Below are 19175 nucleotides of genomic sequence, written 5' to 3'. Positions count from 1 at the left end.
AATTCTAAAATTGCATCAACAGTTGTGACTTTTGTCTACATTTAACTTTTTAAATATTATAAATAAGTAAATCATTGTTTCTAAAAATAGAAATAAATCACTGTAAAGAAAGATAATAAAAAAGACAAGAATGAATCAAAATAACTGCTTTACGTAAAAGTCACCTAGTTTGTGTTGACAAATTAGAATCCTGTATTTGACCAAGGCATTTGTTGAAGTGTATTGCCATATGGTCTGCTTTCAAAGTATGTACATTTTTGTAAATTATGTTACTCTGTAGCACTATTGTCCTGTTGTTCATCGATTTCTTCGAGCAGCACCAGTAATGTCTCCATTGTGAGACTTGTTAACTGTTCTTGGCATATTGAATATACCACGGGTAGCTCACCAGGCTCTGCCATGTGGGCGGGTTATTCTTGGTAGCTTGGCGGGCTCCCCAAGAGGGACAGAGGAATTGAACCTGGGTTGGCTCATGAAAGGCAAACGCCCTACCCACTGTGCTATCGCTCAAGACCATTGGATTAACCTTAGAAAATGTATTATTTTATATAGGCTATTTTTAAAAAAAGTACAATACATTTTTTACATTTTGCTATCTTAATACTATCAAGTTTCTGATTACAGTAAATTGCCCTATAATAACAATTGTATTAGTTTATCATATACCAAATATGGTATCAACTTTTTATATACATTATTTACATATATATTTTATATATTATAAAAATACATACTATGTATAGGCTACATATATATGCATATAAATGTATATATATATATATAGAGAGAGAGAGAGAGAGAGAAAGAGAGAGAGGCTACATTTGTTATCCCTCACTGTGGCTCAGCTTATTTGAGATAACATGACTGTGGATCATATGTGTTATATGTGTAAGGCACTGGATTTGATCCTTGGTAAGCTACCGAGAGTAACTCGCCCGCACAGCAGAGCCTGGCAAGCTACCCATGTCATATTCAACATGCCAAAAACAGTAACAAACATGTCTCACAATGGAAACGTTACTGGTGCCTGCTCGAACATATCGATGAGCAATGGGATGACAGTGACAGTGATAATCCAATGGTATCAATTTGAAAAATAAATTTCTATGGGTAATTCAAACTGATAAAAGTGACCTTTTAATTATTAAAAAGTATTTCCATTTCTTTTAAGTGGCAATAAATGCCACGTGCATGCACACACACACACACACACACACACACACACACACACACACAGGGTTTCCAGTGTCAGGAGGCCTGGAGGCCCCACCTGGTGTTACACAATACATATGTAAAGTATTGTTCTGGCCCAGCTGTGCAGCACAGCTCAAGGGCAAAGCCAGCACTGCTGGAGATAGGGAAGAAACGCAGTGCTAGGGAAGAAACTCGTCACTCACTCGTCAGGCATTCACACCAGAATATGCAACTATCTCCCATATATTTAAAATGGCATAATATCTATAACTGAAGTTAAATGAAAGCACAATTAAAAAGAAAGATAATTTTATTACCATGTATAAAACACAAGGTAAATTTTTACCCCCTTTTAAAGAAATGAAATATCAATGAGAAAACATATACAATGAATGTATTAAGATTCTTTAAAATTAATTTCTCTTAGAGCTGGAGCAATAGCACAGCAGGATGGGCATTTGCCTTGCATGCGGCTGACCCAGGTTCGATTCCCAGCATCCCATACGGAGTAATTCCTGAGTGTGAAAGTCAGGAGTAACCCCTGAGCATCACTGGTTTTGACCCATAAAAGCAAAAAAAAAAATTAATTTCTCTTATTTTATATTTGTGCAATATTACTCAACTGCAAGAAAAGATGAAATCATGCAATTTGCGGCCATGTGGGTGCAATGGGAGTGGTATGCTGAGTGATGTCAGTCAGAAGGAAGGGGCCGATCCAGAACGAACTCTCTCATATGTTGAACAGAAAGAAACAAAGTAAGGAAATAACAATTGGCCAGGTAGAGCAGACCTTGAGAATCAGCCCACGAAGCTGAGGCTGCTGAGGTTGTAAGGGGTGACGATGATCTTGACACATTGGTGTGCAGATGTTGACACTCCTGTGGTGAGTGTGATGTGTGACATTAAGATACTGTACCCCAGAAACTCTATGATTAGCAGTATTGTAAATCATGTTGCCTAAGTAAAATAGGAATCTAAAAAGTAAGATTTAATTTTAAAAACCTATAGCAATCTGTATATTGAATGTACCTACCTGGAGTAGGCAAACAATCTGCTATCCCAAAGATCATGATTCCCTCGAGGTCCAGAATGAAAATAACAGGAATCTGTCCCGTCAAACATATTCAATCCATCTTCTGAATTTTTGGAGGCATGACTGTGTACCACATCTAAGAGGACTGTAATGCCCATTGAGTGAGCTGTGTCAACAAGTTCCTTTAGTTCTTCAGGGGTTCCATAACGGCTAAAAGTAAAGGAAAACAGCAGAAAACATTATTTTGCCAAATAGAAAACAGAAAGCCAATCATCTATTATGTATCATTATTTTATAAGCACAGTCTGGATTCTTAAAATACTTTAAATATGCAAATGCAGTACAATAATTAGACTCAAGCCAAACTTGTTAGTATTTATTAAGCATATTTAACAGAATTGATGACGAGTCTCATGAAGACAATGTTCATGAGAAACGGGCTAGTTCCTGACATTCCATCTGCTCTCAACGGAAACAATATCTCTGAATTCAGCAGTTATGTATACCTAGGTCAAGTACTCAAGATGACGAACGACCTGGCAACTGAGCTTCGCAGGAGGAAGAGAATGGAGTGAAACATCTTCAAGAGCATCAAAGAAGTTGTTAAGAGGATGAATAACCTCCGGCTCCAGGCATATCTTTTCAACCCCACCGTTCTTATTGCCCTAACATACGCCTCAGAGACCTGGGCCCTATACAAACAGGATGAGAACGCTATTCGGGTATCAGAGAGGATTCGAAAGAGCTATGCTAGGAGTATCAGTTTCACTCAAGTGAGAGAAGGAATCCGGAGTTTTGACCTCCATCGACAATCAAGAATAAGGGATGTTGTCTCATTTGCCAAGGCATCAAAAATAAGCTGGGCCGGACATGTAAAGTGATTTGAAGGGGACCACTGAACAAGAGCTGTTACCAACTGGATTCCACGGGACGTGAAAAAAAGGCGTGGCCACCCACCTACAAGATGGTCAGACTTTTTCCTCAAGACCCTGAACAAACAGTTTGAGGCTCTTCATGTTCCTGGAGCAAGCACATGCTACTGGGCTACACAAGCATGAGACAAGGACGAATGGAGACATTACTGGCGCCTGCTTGAGCAAATCAATGAGCAATGGGACAACAAGTGATATAAGTGACGCAAGATTTAATCTGTTAAATTAAATTAAAATAAAAATAATATAAATCAAACTATTTAATGCAAATTTACCTCTCAACAAATTCAAATTGTGTGCCATCTTAGCACACCAACAGCCCTGGCCCAGAGACATAGCAGTGAGTTCCAGAAGGCACCATAGCAGCGGAGATCCCTCCAGGGCCCATGGCAAGCCAATTTCACCAGGGCACCCCAGATGGAGCAGGTGCAGTACCCCCGAGTACTCCATATGGAATCCTGGCAACCAAGAGCTTCCACAAGCAAGGCCCAGCTATGTGGGTTCCAGGACTAAAATCTCCAGGCCACATGACGACAAAGGCTCTGGGCTGTACCTCCCCAGCTCTCCACCCAGTCTGAGGCTTGGCTGGCACACTCACAAGCTTCCTCTGTGCGTCATCTTAGAACACCAACAACCCTGATCCAGAGATTGCCGGTTGAATCCCCAAATGGATTAGTGCCCTACAGAGATGTCTCTGGAATCCAACCATTCACATTGTAGGATTCCAGAAGCATGCGGCTGAATATCATGAATAGGTCATGATCTTCAAAATAAGCAATGGGAAATAAATTACCTAGCGTCTGCCCCTGGCAGGCAAGCCTGAATGGTGGTGGGAAAATTCAAGCAAAACATAATGCCCAAAAAGTAAAGAAAGAATTGGGGAAATCGTCTGCTATAGAGTCTGGGTGAGGACTGGGATGGAGGTATGTTGGAGGGATACTGGGGACATTGGTACTGGGAAAAGTGTACTCGTGGAGGATGGGGGTTCGATCATTGCATGGCTGAATCTCATGAAAGCTTTGTAACTGTATCTCACATTACAATAAAATTTAAAAAATTTTTCAATAAAATTTAAAAAAAATTTCACATCGTGGGTAGATAGGCAGTAAAATTCTATTTCTGAGCTTTTGATTTCCATCTCCACAATTAACTTATCTGGTAGACAGATCATTCCTATACTAAGCCACCCCTTTGAATTTAGTACTGAGCTTCTTTGAGAATTCATTTTTGGTACCAGTGATTCAGACCAAATCTCCTATTTTTTTTCAGTTTGGCTTTTGGGTCACACCTGGCGATGTTCAGGGGTTACTCCTGTCTCTGCATTCAGAAATGACTCCTGGCAGTGCTCAGGGGACCATAGGGGATGCTGGGGATCAAACCCAGGTTGTCTGCATGCATGGCAAATGCCTTCCTTACTGTGCTATTGCTCCGGTCCTATATCTCCTATTCTTATTAGGAAACTGATGTGCTTTCAACTACCATTAGTAAGAAAAGCTGCCATGTCTCTTTGTTTTTTTGTTTTGTTTTGTTTTGTTTTGTTTTGTTTTGTTTTGTTTTGGGTCACATCCATAAGTGCTAAGGCCTACTTCTGAAGCCAGAAATCACTCCTTAAGGGTGCATGGGGACTATATATTTTGCCAGATAGCAAATCTGAGTGTGCATGTACAAAGCAAGCACCTGACAACTATACAGTATCTCCAGCCCCTTGTCATATTGTTTGTTATTGGCCAAGCAGAAAATTATGGCAGCTGACATGAATATTTGGTGAAATAAGGTTATCTAGTCAGCATGAAATAGAAACCAAAAATAACTACAAAGCATAAGGCCTTGCTTTCTTATGTAAAATTGTAATAGTACAGCCTTCTATAGCATTAACTATGCTCCTTAAAAAATCACCCTTATGATTAACTATACCCACTGTCTCAGCTTCTTTAGATTGCAAGTCCTTGCAGGTAGGGACTGTGATTGTCTATTGCTATTTTTTTTTTTATCCCCCACGATATGGTTTAGTTCTTAGTACATTGTAGGTCGCATAATGCAAACCATTAGGCAGCTAGAACTTTTAAAAAATAAGTCATGTCATTCACTACTTAAAATAGTATTTGCATCCCTACTGTTTGCAGTGGGTTAAATCCACTGTCTGTTTTAAGTTTTATATTGCCTAATCTTGGATCTTCCAATTTATGACCCTCTCACCCTCCAGTTCCTTACGTTAGCCATGTAGTCATATTTGCTCCGCAGTGAACAGAATATTCAATAAATGAACAAACAATACATTCATTCGTATTTGTTCATTCACCTAACACTTACTGAACTAAAATATTCTTTTACATTTTAGGTATTCAACAGTGAGCAAAATAAACAGCCCTGCCCTTATGGAAATCACATCCTAGATGGAAGATAACAATAAGAAAAGTAGAGAGAATGTCAGAAAGCAGTAACTTCTCTTTAAAAAAGTGACGGAAAGTCACTGATGAGTAGTGAATGTTTATTTTAGGCAATCACTGAGGAAAGGTTCAATTTTAGAAAGAAGCCCCCCGAAATAAGAAGGAAGGCATGTGAATAACTAAGGGGAAGAGGTTCCATAGATAAGAAGTACTTGCTATGGGGAGATATAAGAGGTCAGGCCACTGAATGTTTATCAAAAACGTTAGAAAAACTGGAGAGGAAGGATGAAGGGAAAAAATGAGCCCAAAGAATGAGCCAAGATCTACATAAAGTATCACAGACCAACAGAGAGTATTCTAAAGATTTATTTATTCTAAATCTAAAGATTTATTTATTCTAAAGATTCTGGGGGTTGTTAGAAATATATAAGTCAAATAATGCATTATATTAATTTTAATTTAAAATGGTTACTTTGGCTTCAGGGATGAATTAGTATGTGTGTATGGAGGAATAAAACATTAGAGATGGGATAGAAGAACAAAAGAATAAGGAGTGAACAATAAAAGAGTATTAAAATAATCTAATGATGAGATAATAAATTGTCCAAATTGGAAGCTGGCCACACTTGGGCATATTTTGAAGTTACAGGTGCTAGATTTTATGATAGCTAGATTATAGCCAAAGACATAAAAAGGAAAGTATGAGTAAAAGATTTGGGGCTAGAACCAATGGAATGTACTGATGTCACTATTGAATTAGGGCTGTTGGCAGGTAAGGATGAGATAGGAAAGCAAGATCAGAAATTAAAATCTGGTCACATTAAATTTGAGACATGTTTTAGATACCCCAATGTCAAACAGATAGACCTTTAAGTTCACAGCCAAGGTAAGCACAGCGAAGTCATATTTGCGAGGTCTGTAATAATGGAGAAAATTTGATGAGATCATCAAGGCTCTGTATAAATGGAGAAGAGAATGAAAACAAGCCCTGTGAACTGGGAGATCCAGACTTTAGATGTCAGAAGGAGCAAAGGTGATACAGTGAATTCCATTAGAGATGTGAGAAAAAGAACAAAGAGACATAATATTCTGAAAACTTAGGAAAGAATAAAACTCCAGGAAACTGAGTGACCAAATGTGCCAAGTGATGCTAACAGTTGAAAAAGACGAAGAACACAGGATTGGACTGGACAATATAGAGGTAACCTTGATAAGAACATTTTTGGTGACAGAAACATTTTTATGGAAGATACACAGAACTTGATGAATTAATATATATATATATATGCACACATATACATATACACACATCAGGAAAGGATAATGAACAGAATTGGCAATAGTAACAAAATATTGTTTTTATCGTTTATTTGGGGGCCACACTTGATGATGCCCTGGGGTTACTCCTGGATCAGTGCTCAGTGATTCTTACAGGCAATATTAAGGGGACATATACTGCAGAGAATCCAACCTTGGAGATGTGCATGCAAACAAGTGTCCAGCCTTTTAAACTCTTATTTATCCCAATGAGTAATATTAGATAACTGACTACAAAAAAAGCCTAAATGGAACACTGTCACTTTTTTTTTTTTAATGTCTGGTGGGCTAGCCATCTGCTCCTACTTCTCTACCTTCTGCTGTCAACTCTTAAACATGTTTTAGGTCTCAGTTCCAGCATAAGTTCAAATCTAATGTACACGGAACAGCCCTCTGATTTCAATGCCATTATAGCCCTCTGTCATTTGCCATGTTAGTCTCAATTACAGTTAGAAATTACAGGCTTAGTGATCCAATCAATATCTATATGTCACAACACTGTTAAGCCCTAGACAAAATGACAATCTGGGGCGTGTTTGCTTGTGGTCACTCAGGCCAGCACTTCTTAAGCTGCAAAGGACCTGTGAGTGTCCTGCTCACGGAGTCCATTCCTCAGAGCTCAGTCTGGGTAGACTAATCCTTCTGTTGGTGTTTTATGGTCCACAAATGATCCCATGAAAGTCAAATTTATATTCAGAAAAGGATAAGAAATCTGGCAACAAAGGCTTCCATAAGACATGAGTTTTTGTTTTTTTTGTTTTTTTTTAAATAATGCTTGGGCATCCTTGTACGTAACAATTTCAGCCGGTACTGACTATATTTCATCAAAAATATTTTCACAGGAAGAAATATTAAATCAAGGCCAGTCTCACAGCCTGATGGGAACAGAGCCTATGACTTCAGTAAAAGAAGCTGTTCAGGGCCAAAAAGATAATAGAGCAGGTATATCCACTTGCCTTGCCTTGCCATGCGGTTTGACCCCCCGGCACCACCTATGATTCCCTGAGCCCCTACAGGAGTGATTCCGCAGCAGAGAGCTGTAAGTAAGCCCTGAGAACTGCCAGAGGTTGCCCGAACACCGAAACAAATAAAAATAACTCTTCACTGTCTGTTACCTGTGTTCATCGTAAAATAGATCACAGAACATTATAGAGACTATAGCCAAGATACAAAAAAGGAAGAGCACTTGCTTTGCACACAGCCCCACCTGGGTCCAATTCTCAGCACCCTAAATTGCATCCAGAGGGGCTGGAGCAATAGCACAGCGGGTAGCCTTGCATGAGGCCGACCCAGGATGGATTCCCAGCATCTCATATGGTCACCCAAAGCACTGCCAGGAGTCATTCCTGAGTGCATGAGCCAGGAGTAACCCCTGTGCATCGCTGGGTGTGACCCAAAAAGCAAATAAATAAATAAATAAATAAATAGAAATAAATAAATTGCATCCAGAGCTCTACCAGAAGTGATCCCTGAGCACAGAGAGCTAGGAATGAGCCCTGAGCACTGCTGGGTTTGGCCCCCAAACAAGACAAACCAAAACACCACTTGTACACAAAAAGTGATTAAATAGTTAAAAAGTTTGTACTGTACTCATATTCAAGAGAAGGAACATTTTATTCTACCTTGAAGCTGCAAAGAAGCTTGTGATTTGGTAACCAAAGCTAGCGTAGTATGCATGCTCCATGATCGCCATCATCTGAATGCAGTTATAGCCTATGGAAGCAAAGGGCAAAGAGGGATTAAAAGTCATGTTCAACAAGACTAACAAAAAAAAAATACAAACATCGCATTCTAACACGAAAGGCATTTGATTTTGCATATAATCTACAAGATGTAATGATTTTGAAAACTTCTCTGACGTTAACATCTTTAATCAAACACAAAATTGGACAGTTAGTTTTTGAGAGGTTTACTCTGACTATTTAAAAGTCCTCTCCATGCCAACTAATAAACAATATGCAAATGTATTCTAACTTTGCTTAAGAATATTGAAGATGAAAATCTGTAGATGATAAACCTTAGCTGTATTTGTAACATCCATATGAAAAAATGTAAAAATCTGAATAAATTCAAACGATGGCATGTCATACATTTTATTTTTATTTTTCCTTATATTGGATACTCTAGCATACACCCAAATCTAAATTTCTTATAATGTAGCTTTTACAGTATAGTCTTCATGCTTCTTCCTTCCACTATTTCCTGTAAGCATCAAATCACTCCATAGTTGCACGTGTACAATGATCTACACACACACACACAATCATACACAATCACACACCTTCCACGCTCTATACAAAAAGGTTTGCTCAACACCAAATGAAAATACATTCTCTGCTGCCAATATCACATAACATGCAATGATACTTTTTCTGACTCTCTTCGTATTTTTCTTAATGAAATGATATTTTGTATATGTGAAGAAAGTTTTTATTGAAACTTACAAAAATGTGAGGGGAAAGAGAAGTATGTGTTCAAGAAGGAACATAAGGTCAAAGAGGAAGCCTACATAAGCAATTTTTAAAGAACAAATGAAGTCAGTTAAAATGGTAGATATGGGGCTAGAGCGATAGCACAGTGGATAGGGCTTTTGCCTTGCATTCAGCCAACCCAGGTTCGATTCCCAGCATCCCATATGGTCCCCTGAGCACCACCAGGAGCGATTCCTGAGTGCATGAGCCAGGAGTAACCCCTGTGAATTGCCGGGTGTGACTCAAAAAGAAAAAAAAAAGTAGATATCATAATTTTAATCTATGAAATTTGAGGCATGAAAGCATTATTAACTGAAATTATCCAAATCGATACATTCATGAGACTGCTGACCTATTCTTTGTTGCCAAGGACAGGGTCCTACTTCAAACCCATGACACTAAGAAACTGATTTACATGTAAGCCAAAAAGAAAAAAAATGATCTTCTTAAAATTAAAAAAATACATTCAGGTTTTGCTTCTAAAGAAAGTACAACTTGGTATAATTTTCACATTTACAATGAAATATACACATATACAGATGACATATATGTGATGACATAGCTTCTGAAGGACATATTCCGAAAAATAAGTAATGCTGGAATTAAATACTCTCATTCATAATTGAACTGAATGAGATACATGAATTGAAAGTGTAACATAAACTCCATGGTTTTTAAAATGGTGTAAAATTTACTGTTGTCTTCTTTACTCTAAAAGAAAATCAAAATAATTCTGTCAGGACTGGTAGGATTATGCACATAAACTACTCATGTATTATAAAATAATTACATGCTCATAATAAAATAAAGCATATAGCTTCTCTCTGATTTAATAAATAGTCTTAAGATAAAATACCAATTTATATTTTATTATTGTTATTAATCATTGTTGTACTCGTTTATTCATTAGTTCAGAGTACTGGTTTAGAAAATTCAAGCACAAAGATGAATGAGAGAATATCCTGTTCTGCCAAATCTCCTGTACAGACTGGGTTATAAAAAAATTTATTAAAGCATAAAACTGTGTAACATTTCAAATCTACAACATGTTACATAATTTAAGTTAGATACGAAGGCACAGAATTCTCATATAAGTACTTTCCATATCTAGCACCTGAATTCACCAACACACACTACAAATCATTTATACAATGACTTTAACCATGAATTACTAATCTTTTCTCTAGCCGGAGTTGGAACTGTCCAGTAGGCTAGAAAGTAGTGTCTATTAACTTAATGTTTTGTTACAAAACATGTACTTATTTTTAAGGGCTACTAAATTATATTTAAGGGCTACCGCAATAGTATAGAAAGTAGGTTTCTTGCCTAGCATGCGTCCTACCCAGATTCCATCCTAACTTCCCACATGGTTCCCCAAGCTCGCCAGGTGTGTTTAGTGAAGAGCCAGGAAATAGCCCTGAGTTCTGCCAAGTGTGGACCAAAAACAAACAAGCACTGTACCACTATAGCTCTATCATCCCATTTCTCATCGATTTGCTCGAGCGGGCACCAGTAATTTCTCCATCAGGAGACTTGTTACTATTTTTGGTAGCTTGCCAGGCTCTGCCATATGGGCGGGATACTCTCGGTAGCTTGCCGGGCTCTCTGAGAGGGATGGAGGAATAGAACCCAGGTTGGCAACACCCTACCCACTGTGCTATCGCTCCAGTCCAAAAATAAACAAACAATTATATTTTAAAGAATTATCGATATAAACAGGAAATTAAAAGTTCTAAAGCAACTGTTTCAATAATTCAATATATTCTATTTTCTCTCCTGGATAGTCTCATGGAGACAGAATCCATGTTATTAAAATCCAGGACACAAACATAGTGAACAATAGAAAACATGCAGAATATGCAAGTCTTCTAAACAGGAGCAAATTATATGATGACTGAAACAAAATGAGTTTTGGTCACCTTATAGATGTAAGAATTTTCCCCCTAACAGACTAAAATGAACAGGCTATAATCAATGGCCACTTACGTTGATAAAATATCTCTTCTGTAAAAAGTAATTATGCTTACATATTTATCTACAATTTTGGAAGCCATCAGTTCACATTACTTAAAATTGAAACTGGAATAATCTCTTTAATTCTTATGCTCTATCTTACTCTATTTCTCTTTTCTATGCTATCACTATTAGAGGGCAATTTGAGAAGCCTAAAATAAAATGTATTTCTATTACATAATTAATCTCTTAACACAAAAAAGACACTTGTAATTAGCTTTTCTAATAAGAGAACAGTCTCATTAAAATTTTATCTGAATAAAAATCACAGTTATTACTTACCAAGGTCTTTGATTCTTGGTAGTACATTGCATGTAAAATGTTTATAAGAAGCTATTTTTCCTTCTTGGGAAGAAATTCCCACATGAGATTCATAAATTCTCAGACTTCTTGGCTTTGCTGGTCTGAAATGCTTAAACTGCAGAATACACAATTACATCCAGAATTAGAACAGAAATGCAGGTAGGAAACTAACTAATTAAACATGTTAAATGAAATAGTGAATTCAGTCAAACACTTGGAAACTGTGTTTCATATACAAAAGCAACTGGCTACTATCATTAAATTTTCTTTTGAAAAAAAAATTCTTCTTAGAATCATATTAATGATCCTATTTTAAAAGACTACTCATCTTATGGCATATGCCTTATCCCTAAGTAAAGATATATTTTGAGCATGAAATCTTGGAGAAAATGCAAGAGTCATGAAATGCATACATAACTATTAAGTGGGAAGCATTTACAGCAGTTTCAAAAAATTGAAAGAACAGAAAAAGAGTTCAAAGATACAATAAGCTTATCAATAAGACAGACTCAAAAATGTCTCAAAATAATATTGTCATATGGTATCTTCCTGAGTCTGTGTTCCTAAGGACAGTGACTTTTTTTTTAAACCTATGACAGTGAGACATGTTACATAATTGAAAAGACTTGAACGGATCAAACATGTCTTTTAAAAAAGAAAAAAAATGTGTCCTCTATAGGTCTTTTATTCTTATTAATTTAGTCTTTTTTCTCCCAAAGTCCCAGAAATACCTGATGAAACAAAAGCTCACTTTCAGTGCTTAGTGACTATACATAATAGACACATATATGTACAGAAAGATGGGCACATATTGCCGTGAATTAAAAACAGGCAGTGAAGAGAAGCACTACACAATCAACATTATAAAACTAAAAATAATTTTCCTCCAAATATTGGAACATGCATTGATTTAAAGATTTATTGTTCTCACCTTATATGAGTGCTCTGGATCCCAGTGTATCCAATCATAATTCACATTATCACCTTCACGAGCCACATATTTTGCCCACGGTGAAATTCGATATAAAATCTCTCCACTCTTACTCCTAATGACTACCTAAAAAGAGAATGAGATACTACTGCTTGAAAGTATTTTCAAAATCCTAAGATATTGCCTACAAGTTTATGATCATTGCTTCAAGAAAAAAAGGACTGCAATCTTAAAAATCTAAACTACTGTCTTGACTTGTGCCCCTAAAGATGTTAACATTCAATAAGTCTTACTCTCTCTATTTTTATAGAAAATAATCACCACTAGTAGCGTGAACATTTTATGAGTATCTTGCCATTTCCATCCATGTAAGCCAATGTTTAGAGTAGTGAACTAAAAGAAGTATGAAGTGTTCAAAAAACCAAAATATTTGGAAGTTATTAACAAAACCTCAAACAACTGGAGGAAACAACACTGCTATGCCAAAATAAACTAAAACTGAAATTTCAGCACCATCTTGTTCCAAAGCACTTAATATTTTTGACAAACTACAGGAGAAAAATGGGTTTGGATGAATGCTTACAATGTGTACGCACAAACAAAAACACAAACTAACATCAGAATAGTTTCTTCTCCATCTCAACTATACCCTACGTGAAGAATGCTTTACCATATACATCAAATAACATTTGGCTAAGGGTATGGCTCAGTCTGAGTATGTTTTACATGTCTGTAGCCCTGGATTTGATCACTGCCATCAAAAAACAAAGCATTTTTCACTTAAACCACCCATGCACTCATTTGACAGTAACATCACTATTGCTGCTCTAGTGAAAAAATGACAATTGGAATGTAAATAAGGTTTTTGGTTAGATTAATTAAACCTTTTATTTTTTTCTTTGGATGGCTGCAGGGGGTGCCACTGGGGCACAGCAGATGGTATTCATGGTCTACTCCCGATGCTATCCTCAGGGTCACTCTGGCGATGTTCAAGGGACCAGAGATGGTGAATTGAACCAGGTTAGCCTGATGAAACGTAAGCACCTACTCCTCTATACTATCTCTCCAACCCCTAGATCTGATATTCCAAACCTAGTACTGAATATAGAATTTTTGAAATGGTCAGCATGTTCAAATACAAGAGTGAGTAAAGTTTCAAGTGATTGAAATTATAATATTAAAAAAAAATCTTGCCTGATTAAAATAATATATAAGTAGGTTTAGAGCCCCTGTCATGCTTTCAATATTGAAAGAATATATTCTGCAATCATATATATTTGTTTATTGAGGGAGATAGACCTTGCTATCGTCAGAGCTTATCCCTGCTGTGCTCAGAGCACACCTGGCAGTGTTCAGGTTGTTGGGGATCGAACCTGGGTCAGCACAAGTAAAGAAAGTGCCTTACCCTCTGTACTGTACCTCCAGCCCGGCAATCTCTTTTTGTAGAAAATAGTTCAAGTGTGCATAATTCTTGTAATTAATAATAGGTAATTATTGGTAATATATGTCTAATGCTTTAAAGCATATTAAGCACTTTCATAATCATATCTGACTTCATTCCAGAGACTCTTCATAGCCTAAGTATTAAGTGAGATTAGTGAATTGTTGAAAGTTCCAAAGTCACCAAGTAGCTAAGCCACAAGCTCAGCTATAGAATTTCTAACATGATTTTTCTTTTATTATTTAAACAGGCTTTCACAGCACTTATTTTAGGCACTAACAAAGAAAATCATGATTAATGATGCAGAATGAGGTTTACAAAAAAATGGCGAATTTACATTGACTCAATTTTTTTTCCTTCTAATGTCTCCCACTTATTAAAGCCAATCATAGCCAAGTGTTATGATCCTGGTAACAATCACCGAAAAGATCATAAATATGTCAACCTGTATCAGGAGTATTTTATCCTCAAAGACATGAGCCTTATGAATTTCTAGTATGTTACATCTGAGAAGAGAATTTTTTTTTACCCATTCATTACCTTGGAGTATACTACAAGGAAATAAAACATTATTAGTCACTTTTCAATGAACAGCACTATGCCTAATCCATCCATCTTTTCTCTCAAACACAAATGGCTCTTCAACCATCTTAAATGATGATTATAAATCAATGATTATTTCAAAGTTATCTATTGGGAGAGAGGATATTTGAGACTCTAACAACATAAAGACTTCCCTCATTCTGAATGTGATTTCCACAATCTTTTAAATCTTACTTTTCTTGTAAGCAAGAGAGTTTTAAATCTTAATTTTTTATTTGTCTGTTTGTTTGGGCTTGGGGACCACACCCAGTGGTGTTTAGGTAGTACTCCTGGCTCTGTACTCAGGAATCACTCCTGGTGGGCTCAAATGACCATATGGGATATGGGGGACCAAACCTGGGCTGGCTGTGCAAAGGCAAGTGCTGTATACATGAATATCTTTTGATTCATTCCTTTTGGAGACACACCCTGTGGTGCTAAGAGGCTAGTCTGACTTGCTGCTGACTTGGGGGCCTTAGACTGATAAGGTAGAGTCTGGGCCTCCTGCAGGGAAAGCATGAGTTCCAGTCCTCCGTACCATCTCCTTGCCCCACACCAATATGTTAAGGCTACTGAGTCATAATTGATGGAAGGAAAAGGCCCTCCATGAGTTTCCCACACACCAGTTTTAGAAAAATGTCAGTAAAAACTGCCTAGTGCACTGAAAATACAAGGTTCTGTCAAAACCCATCTCTCAAGGTCTATTTTTTTGTTGTTTTTGTTTTTTAGTTTTTTTGGGGGGTCACACCTGGCGATGCTCAGGGATTACTCCTGGCTCTGCACTCAGGAATGTACTCCTGGTGGTGCTCGAGGAACCATATGGGATGCTGGGAATCAAACCAGGGTCGGCCGCATGCAAGGCAAACACCCTACCCACTGTGCTATTGCTCCAGACCCTCAAGGATTTTTTCAAAGCAAGGAACCTTGAAAAAATGACAGTACATCTTCCTTAGAGAAAATGTTCACCCATTGCTTGCTGTGAAAGAGTAGATCCCAAAGCTGCTGCATCCTCGGCTGTGATGCAAAATAGTTTTGTAAGTAACATCTATCTGGATCATATAGTCCCATCTTAGGGAACTGAGAGATAAGGAGAATCAATGACAACATAGTACTTATACTGTTTTCTATGCTGTGAATGTCTCTAACACAGGGGCCTGATGTTATCTGCCAGATATAGGGAGCAATAGCAAGTTAATTTATATGCTTGGAAGAAGGTAAAATCTAATTCTACACCTATCAAAGGATTACTTGATCATCCACTGAATAATGTCAAAATTGTGTTTCCATAGTTCTGTTTCTCTCTTTCCTAACGATTATTTTTATTATTGGTATACTACCTTAGGGTGAAATCTTTTAATATCCCATTCCTCCTACTCAGAATAGAATAATAGAATAGGTCCCTGGATGATATGTGAGCAAGGCTTCTGTCCAAATCCGAAACACTTTTCTGTGATCATTACATAAAAGATAAATTAATTTATCTGTTCTTCAGGCCTCTGAATTTTGAAAGTAACTTTGTTACAATAGTTTAGACTTTCATAATCAATATACTTGCCTAGAGTCCTAGAATCGTGACATCAACTTGCTTTTGACTTGCTGTTCCCAAAATGTTACAGGAACTGGCTAACAGTATTATAATGAATCTAAGGAGAAGCATGCCAATGAGTAAAGAATACAAACTTTCTGGCGAAATTTGGCTTATAAAATTTTTAGTCTTGTTTTGCTTGCAATAGGGGAAAACTATTTCCAAGATTTCTGATTCCTTGTATCACTGAATTTACAATCACAAAATAGCACATAAGGAGCCAGAGAGCTAGTATAGCAGATGTCACCCCTTTCACACAGCTGACCAGCGTTCAGTTCCTATACCCAATATCCTTCCCCCAGCCTGCCAGGAGTGATTACTGAGTGCTGACCCAAGAGTATAAGCCCAGAGCATGGCTGGTTGTGAACCAAAAACTCACAAACAAACAAACAAAAACAGGCATGAGTTGAAAAGAAAAAATAGCTTGATTGATCTTTCACTAATAAAAAGTCTTAATAAGGAATAGGAAAAGTCTTAATAAAGAATTGGAAAAGAAAATAATAGGTAATACTAAATAAAAAGTGTTAAGCACACTGTGCTCTAAGATTAAAATACTGTGACACTTTAACAATTTTGGCAACACACATCATTGTAATTTTTTTAAAAAGTAATTCAGCAAGGACCCTGTAGATATAATCAAAGATATTCATATCTATCTATTAATATATCTATATCTTATCTGTTAATCTGCTAACAGAAAATAAAACTAAGTTTAGCTATTAAAAATGTCTGTTCAATTTCATTAAAGTTTTCAAGAAAAATTCTTGAAATTATACGAAACAAGACAGATAGTACAAGGATAAAGTTCTTGCCGTCCATGCTGCCCATCTTGGCTTGATCCCTAGCACCACATATAGTACTCTGAGAACCAACAACCAGGAGTATTCTTGAGTACAAAACCAGGTAGAGGAAGAGGAGGAGAGGAAGAGAGGAGAGAGGGAGGAGAGAGAAGAAGAGGAAGAGAGAGAGGAGAACTTCCATTTCGTGTATATGTACATATATATAATCCAAATGTATATGTACAGATATATATAATCCACCTATACATACACATATATAATCTTATCATCATCATCCTATAAATGCACAAAGTCATAGACTAAGTATTCAAGTTTATGAATTTCTATGCATTTATAGAATTTCTGTGCATCCTGAAAGGTGGTACAGAGGCTAAATGATTAAATTAAACCCATGTGATCTCATGTTACAACATAGTGAACATTATACGAAAGGTGAGAAAAGGTGATATTACTGTTACTAGCTTAACTGGGAAAAGATAAGAAAATCACTTGAACTTTGAAAGCAGATATTCCAGAATGTTCAGTGGCATGCCTTATTTTAAAACTTCTGGATGAGATATCTTTAAGCATGCCATCATGATTCGGGTTTCTTTTTCTCTAATAATAAATGAGTAATTGTTTCAAGGCTTAATCAGGTAACAACTTGAGTAGAAAGAGTTAAGAGGTGTCTATCAAAAAGGTCAATGATTTTTTTTAAAGACCTAAAATATTAAGCATATAATCTATGAAATACAAATCTCCATTGTGACAAGAATGAGTATTTCACCAACAATATTAAAATCTGGCATGAAAGACACTACTGTGCAGAACAAAAAGAGACAATTTTTTGAGGCATAACAAAGCAATGCTACTCCTGAGTTAACATTATTTGTAGAACTACAGAGATAGAAACATTCGTTTTTGTAATATTTACACATGGGAGAAAAACTAGAGGATCATTACCAAAAAGAATTAAATAAAACTCAGCCGTAATCATTTAGTAATCAGTCTAAAAGCAGGTCTTTATTTAAAATGATTCAGAAAGACAGATCAACCCTTACCTATAGAAAGGAGTATTACTCCCAAGAGTTTCCACCCTTGTTCCCCATTTGTCTAGTCTAGTTAAGAAGAATTACAACTTTAATATTTTTTACTCCCTTGTATTCTCACTGAGGCAAATCTTTGAAGAAATAAGGAAACAACTAAGTAGAACTGATAAAGTGTTTGCTTCATTTCAAGTACATTACCTGAACAAAAACCTTATAAAGTGAGGTCACTACGAAAAGACAAAATCCAAAGGGATTATGTGAGATTTAGGAAGCAGACATTGAAAACGATATCCCTGAGCAAGTGAGAATAACTACTCCTAAGTGAAAAGAATAGGAACAATGCTGAAATGTTGTAATCGGGTAAAGATTGATTAGGTGTCTTAGCCTAGAAAACAAATGAATTACACATGATATAAAAATATAGGATTTAAACGCCTAAGATATTGAAAGATCAATAGTGTAATAAAAGAAAAAAGCCATGAAAAGGGGAAAAATCAGTGAGTTTTCATTACTGAAAAAGTGTGCTTCAGAGAACTCATCCATGTGCAGTGAAGGCTAGAATTCTATTAAGTAAACAGAGTTATAATCTGGTATAATGCCAATAAAGAAATCTAAAAAGCATTTTCAGAAGTGCTAGTAGAAAGAAGTACCATCATAATATGAGTTAAAGTCCTCTTTAAAATACCGTATTTATTAAGGTATAATTACTAAAGTCTACATGTTGATAAACGGTATTATTTGAAGAAAAGAGTATCATTCTAATGCAATCCATTTAAGCGTTACTGAAAGAAAGCAATGTCAAAAGTATGGGAGTGAAAAAGAAGAAATTAAGCCTATTGAAGAACCTCAGATATTTCAGTGACTAGATACAAAATAAAATTCTAAAATTATAAGTTCTTTTGAGAAAACATACACATATATTTAATGCATGTGATTAATAATTCCAACAATGAGTAATTACTACGAAATAAAAAGTTACTAATAAAAAATTCTTGCATGTGTAAAACCTTTTATAAATTGAAATATCATAATAAGGCCTGCAAAACTATCTTCCTGTCTTTCCTCTCTTTTCTATCACAAAAGACATGCAGCATTGACAAAGAACTATAAAAATGGGAATGAATCCTATTAGAGGACTAGGATACCCATTAAGAAATA

General features: G+C 36.4%; 1 protein-coding gene across 2 annotated transcripts in view; it reads right to left on the bottom strand.

Annotated features, from left to right (window-relative positions):
• GBE1 (1,4-alpha-glucan branching enzyme 1) overlaps positions 1 to 19175 on the bottom strand; it is a 324287-nt gene that overhangs the window by 154361 nt on the left and 150751 nt on the right. For both annotated transcript variants that reach the window (XM_012932389.2, XM_055127221.1), the window contains 4 exons: positions 12582 to 12707; positions 11630 to 11765; positions 8486 to 8576; positions 2228 to 2437 (listed from right to left, as the gene is read on the bottom strand). In XM_012932389.2, the coding sequence (XP_012787843.2) occupies positions 2228 to 2437; positions 8486 to 8576; positions 11630 to 11765; positions 12582 to 12707 (563 nt within the window). The remainder of the gene's footprint in view (positions 1 to 2227; positions 2438 to 8485; positions 8577 to 11629; positions 11766 to 12581; positions 12708 to 19175) is intronic.

Source organism: Sorex araneus, chromosome 2, assembly GCF_027595985.1.
Source record: "Sorex araneus isolate mSorAra2 chromosome 2, mSorAra2.pri, whole genome shotgun sequence".
Classification (NCBI taxonomy): Eukaryota; Metazoa; Chordata; class Mammalia; order Eulipotyphla; family Soricidae; genus Sorex; species Sorex araneus.
Note: the sequence above shows the minus strand (reverse complement) of the source record. Positions and strands in the feature narration are given on the sequence as shown.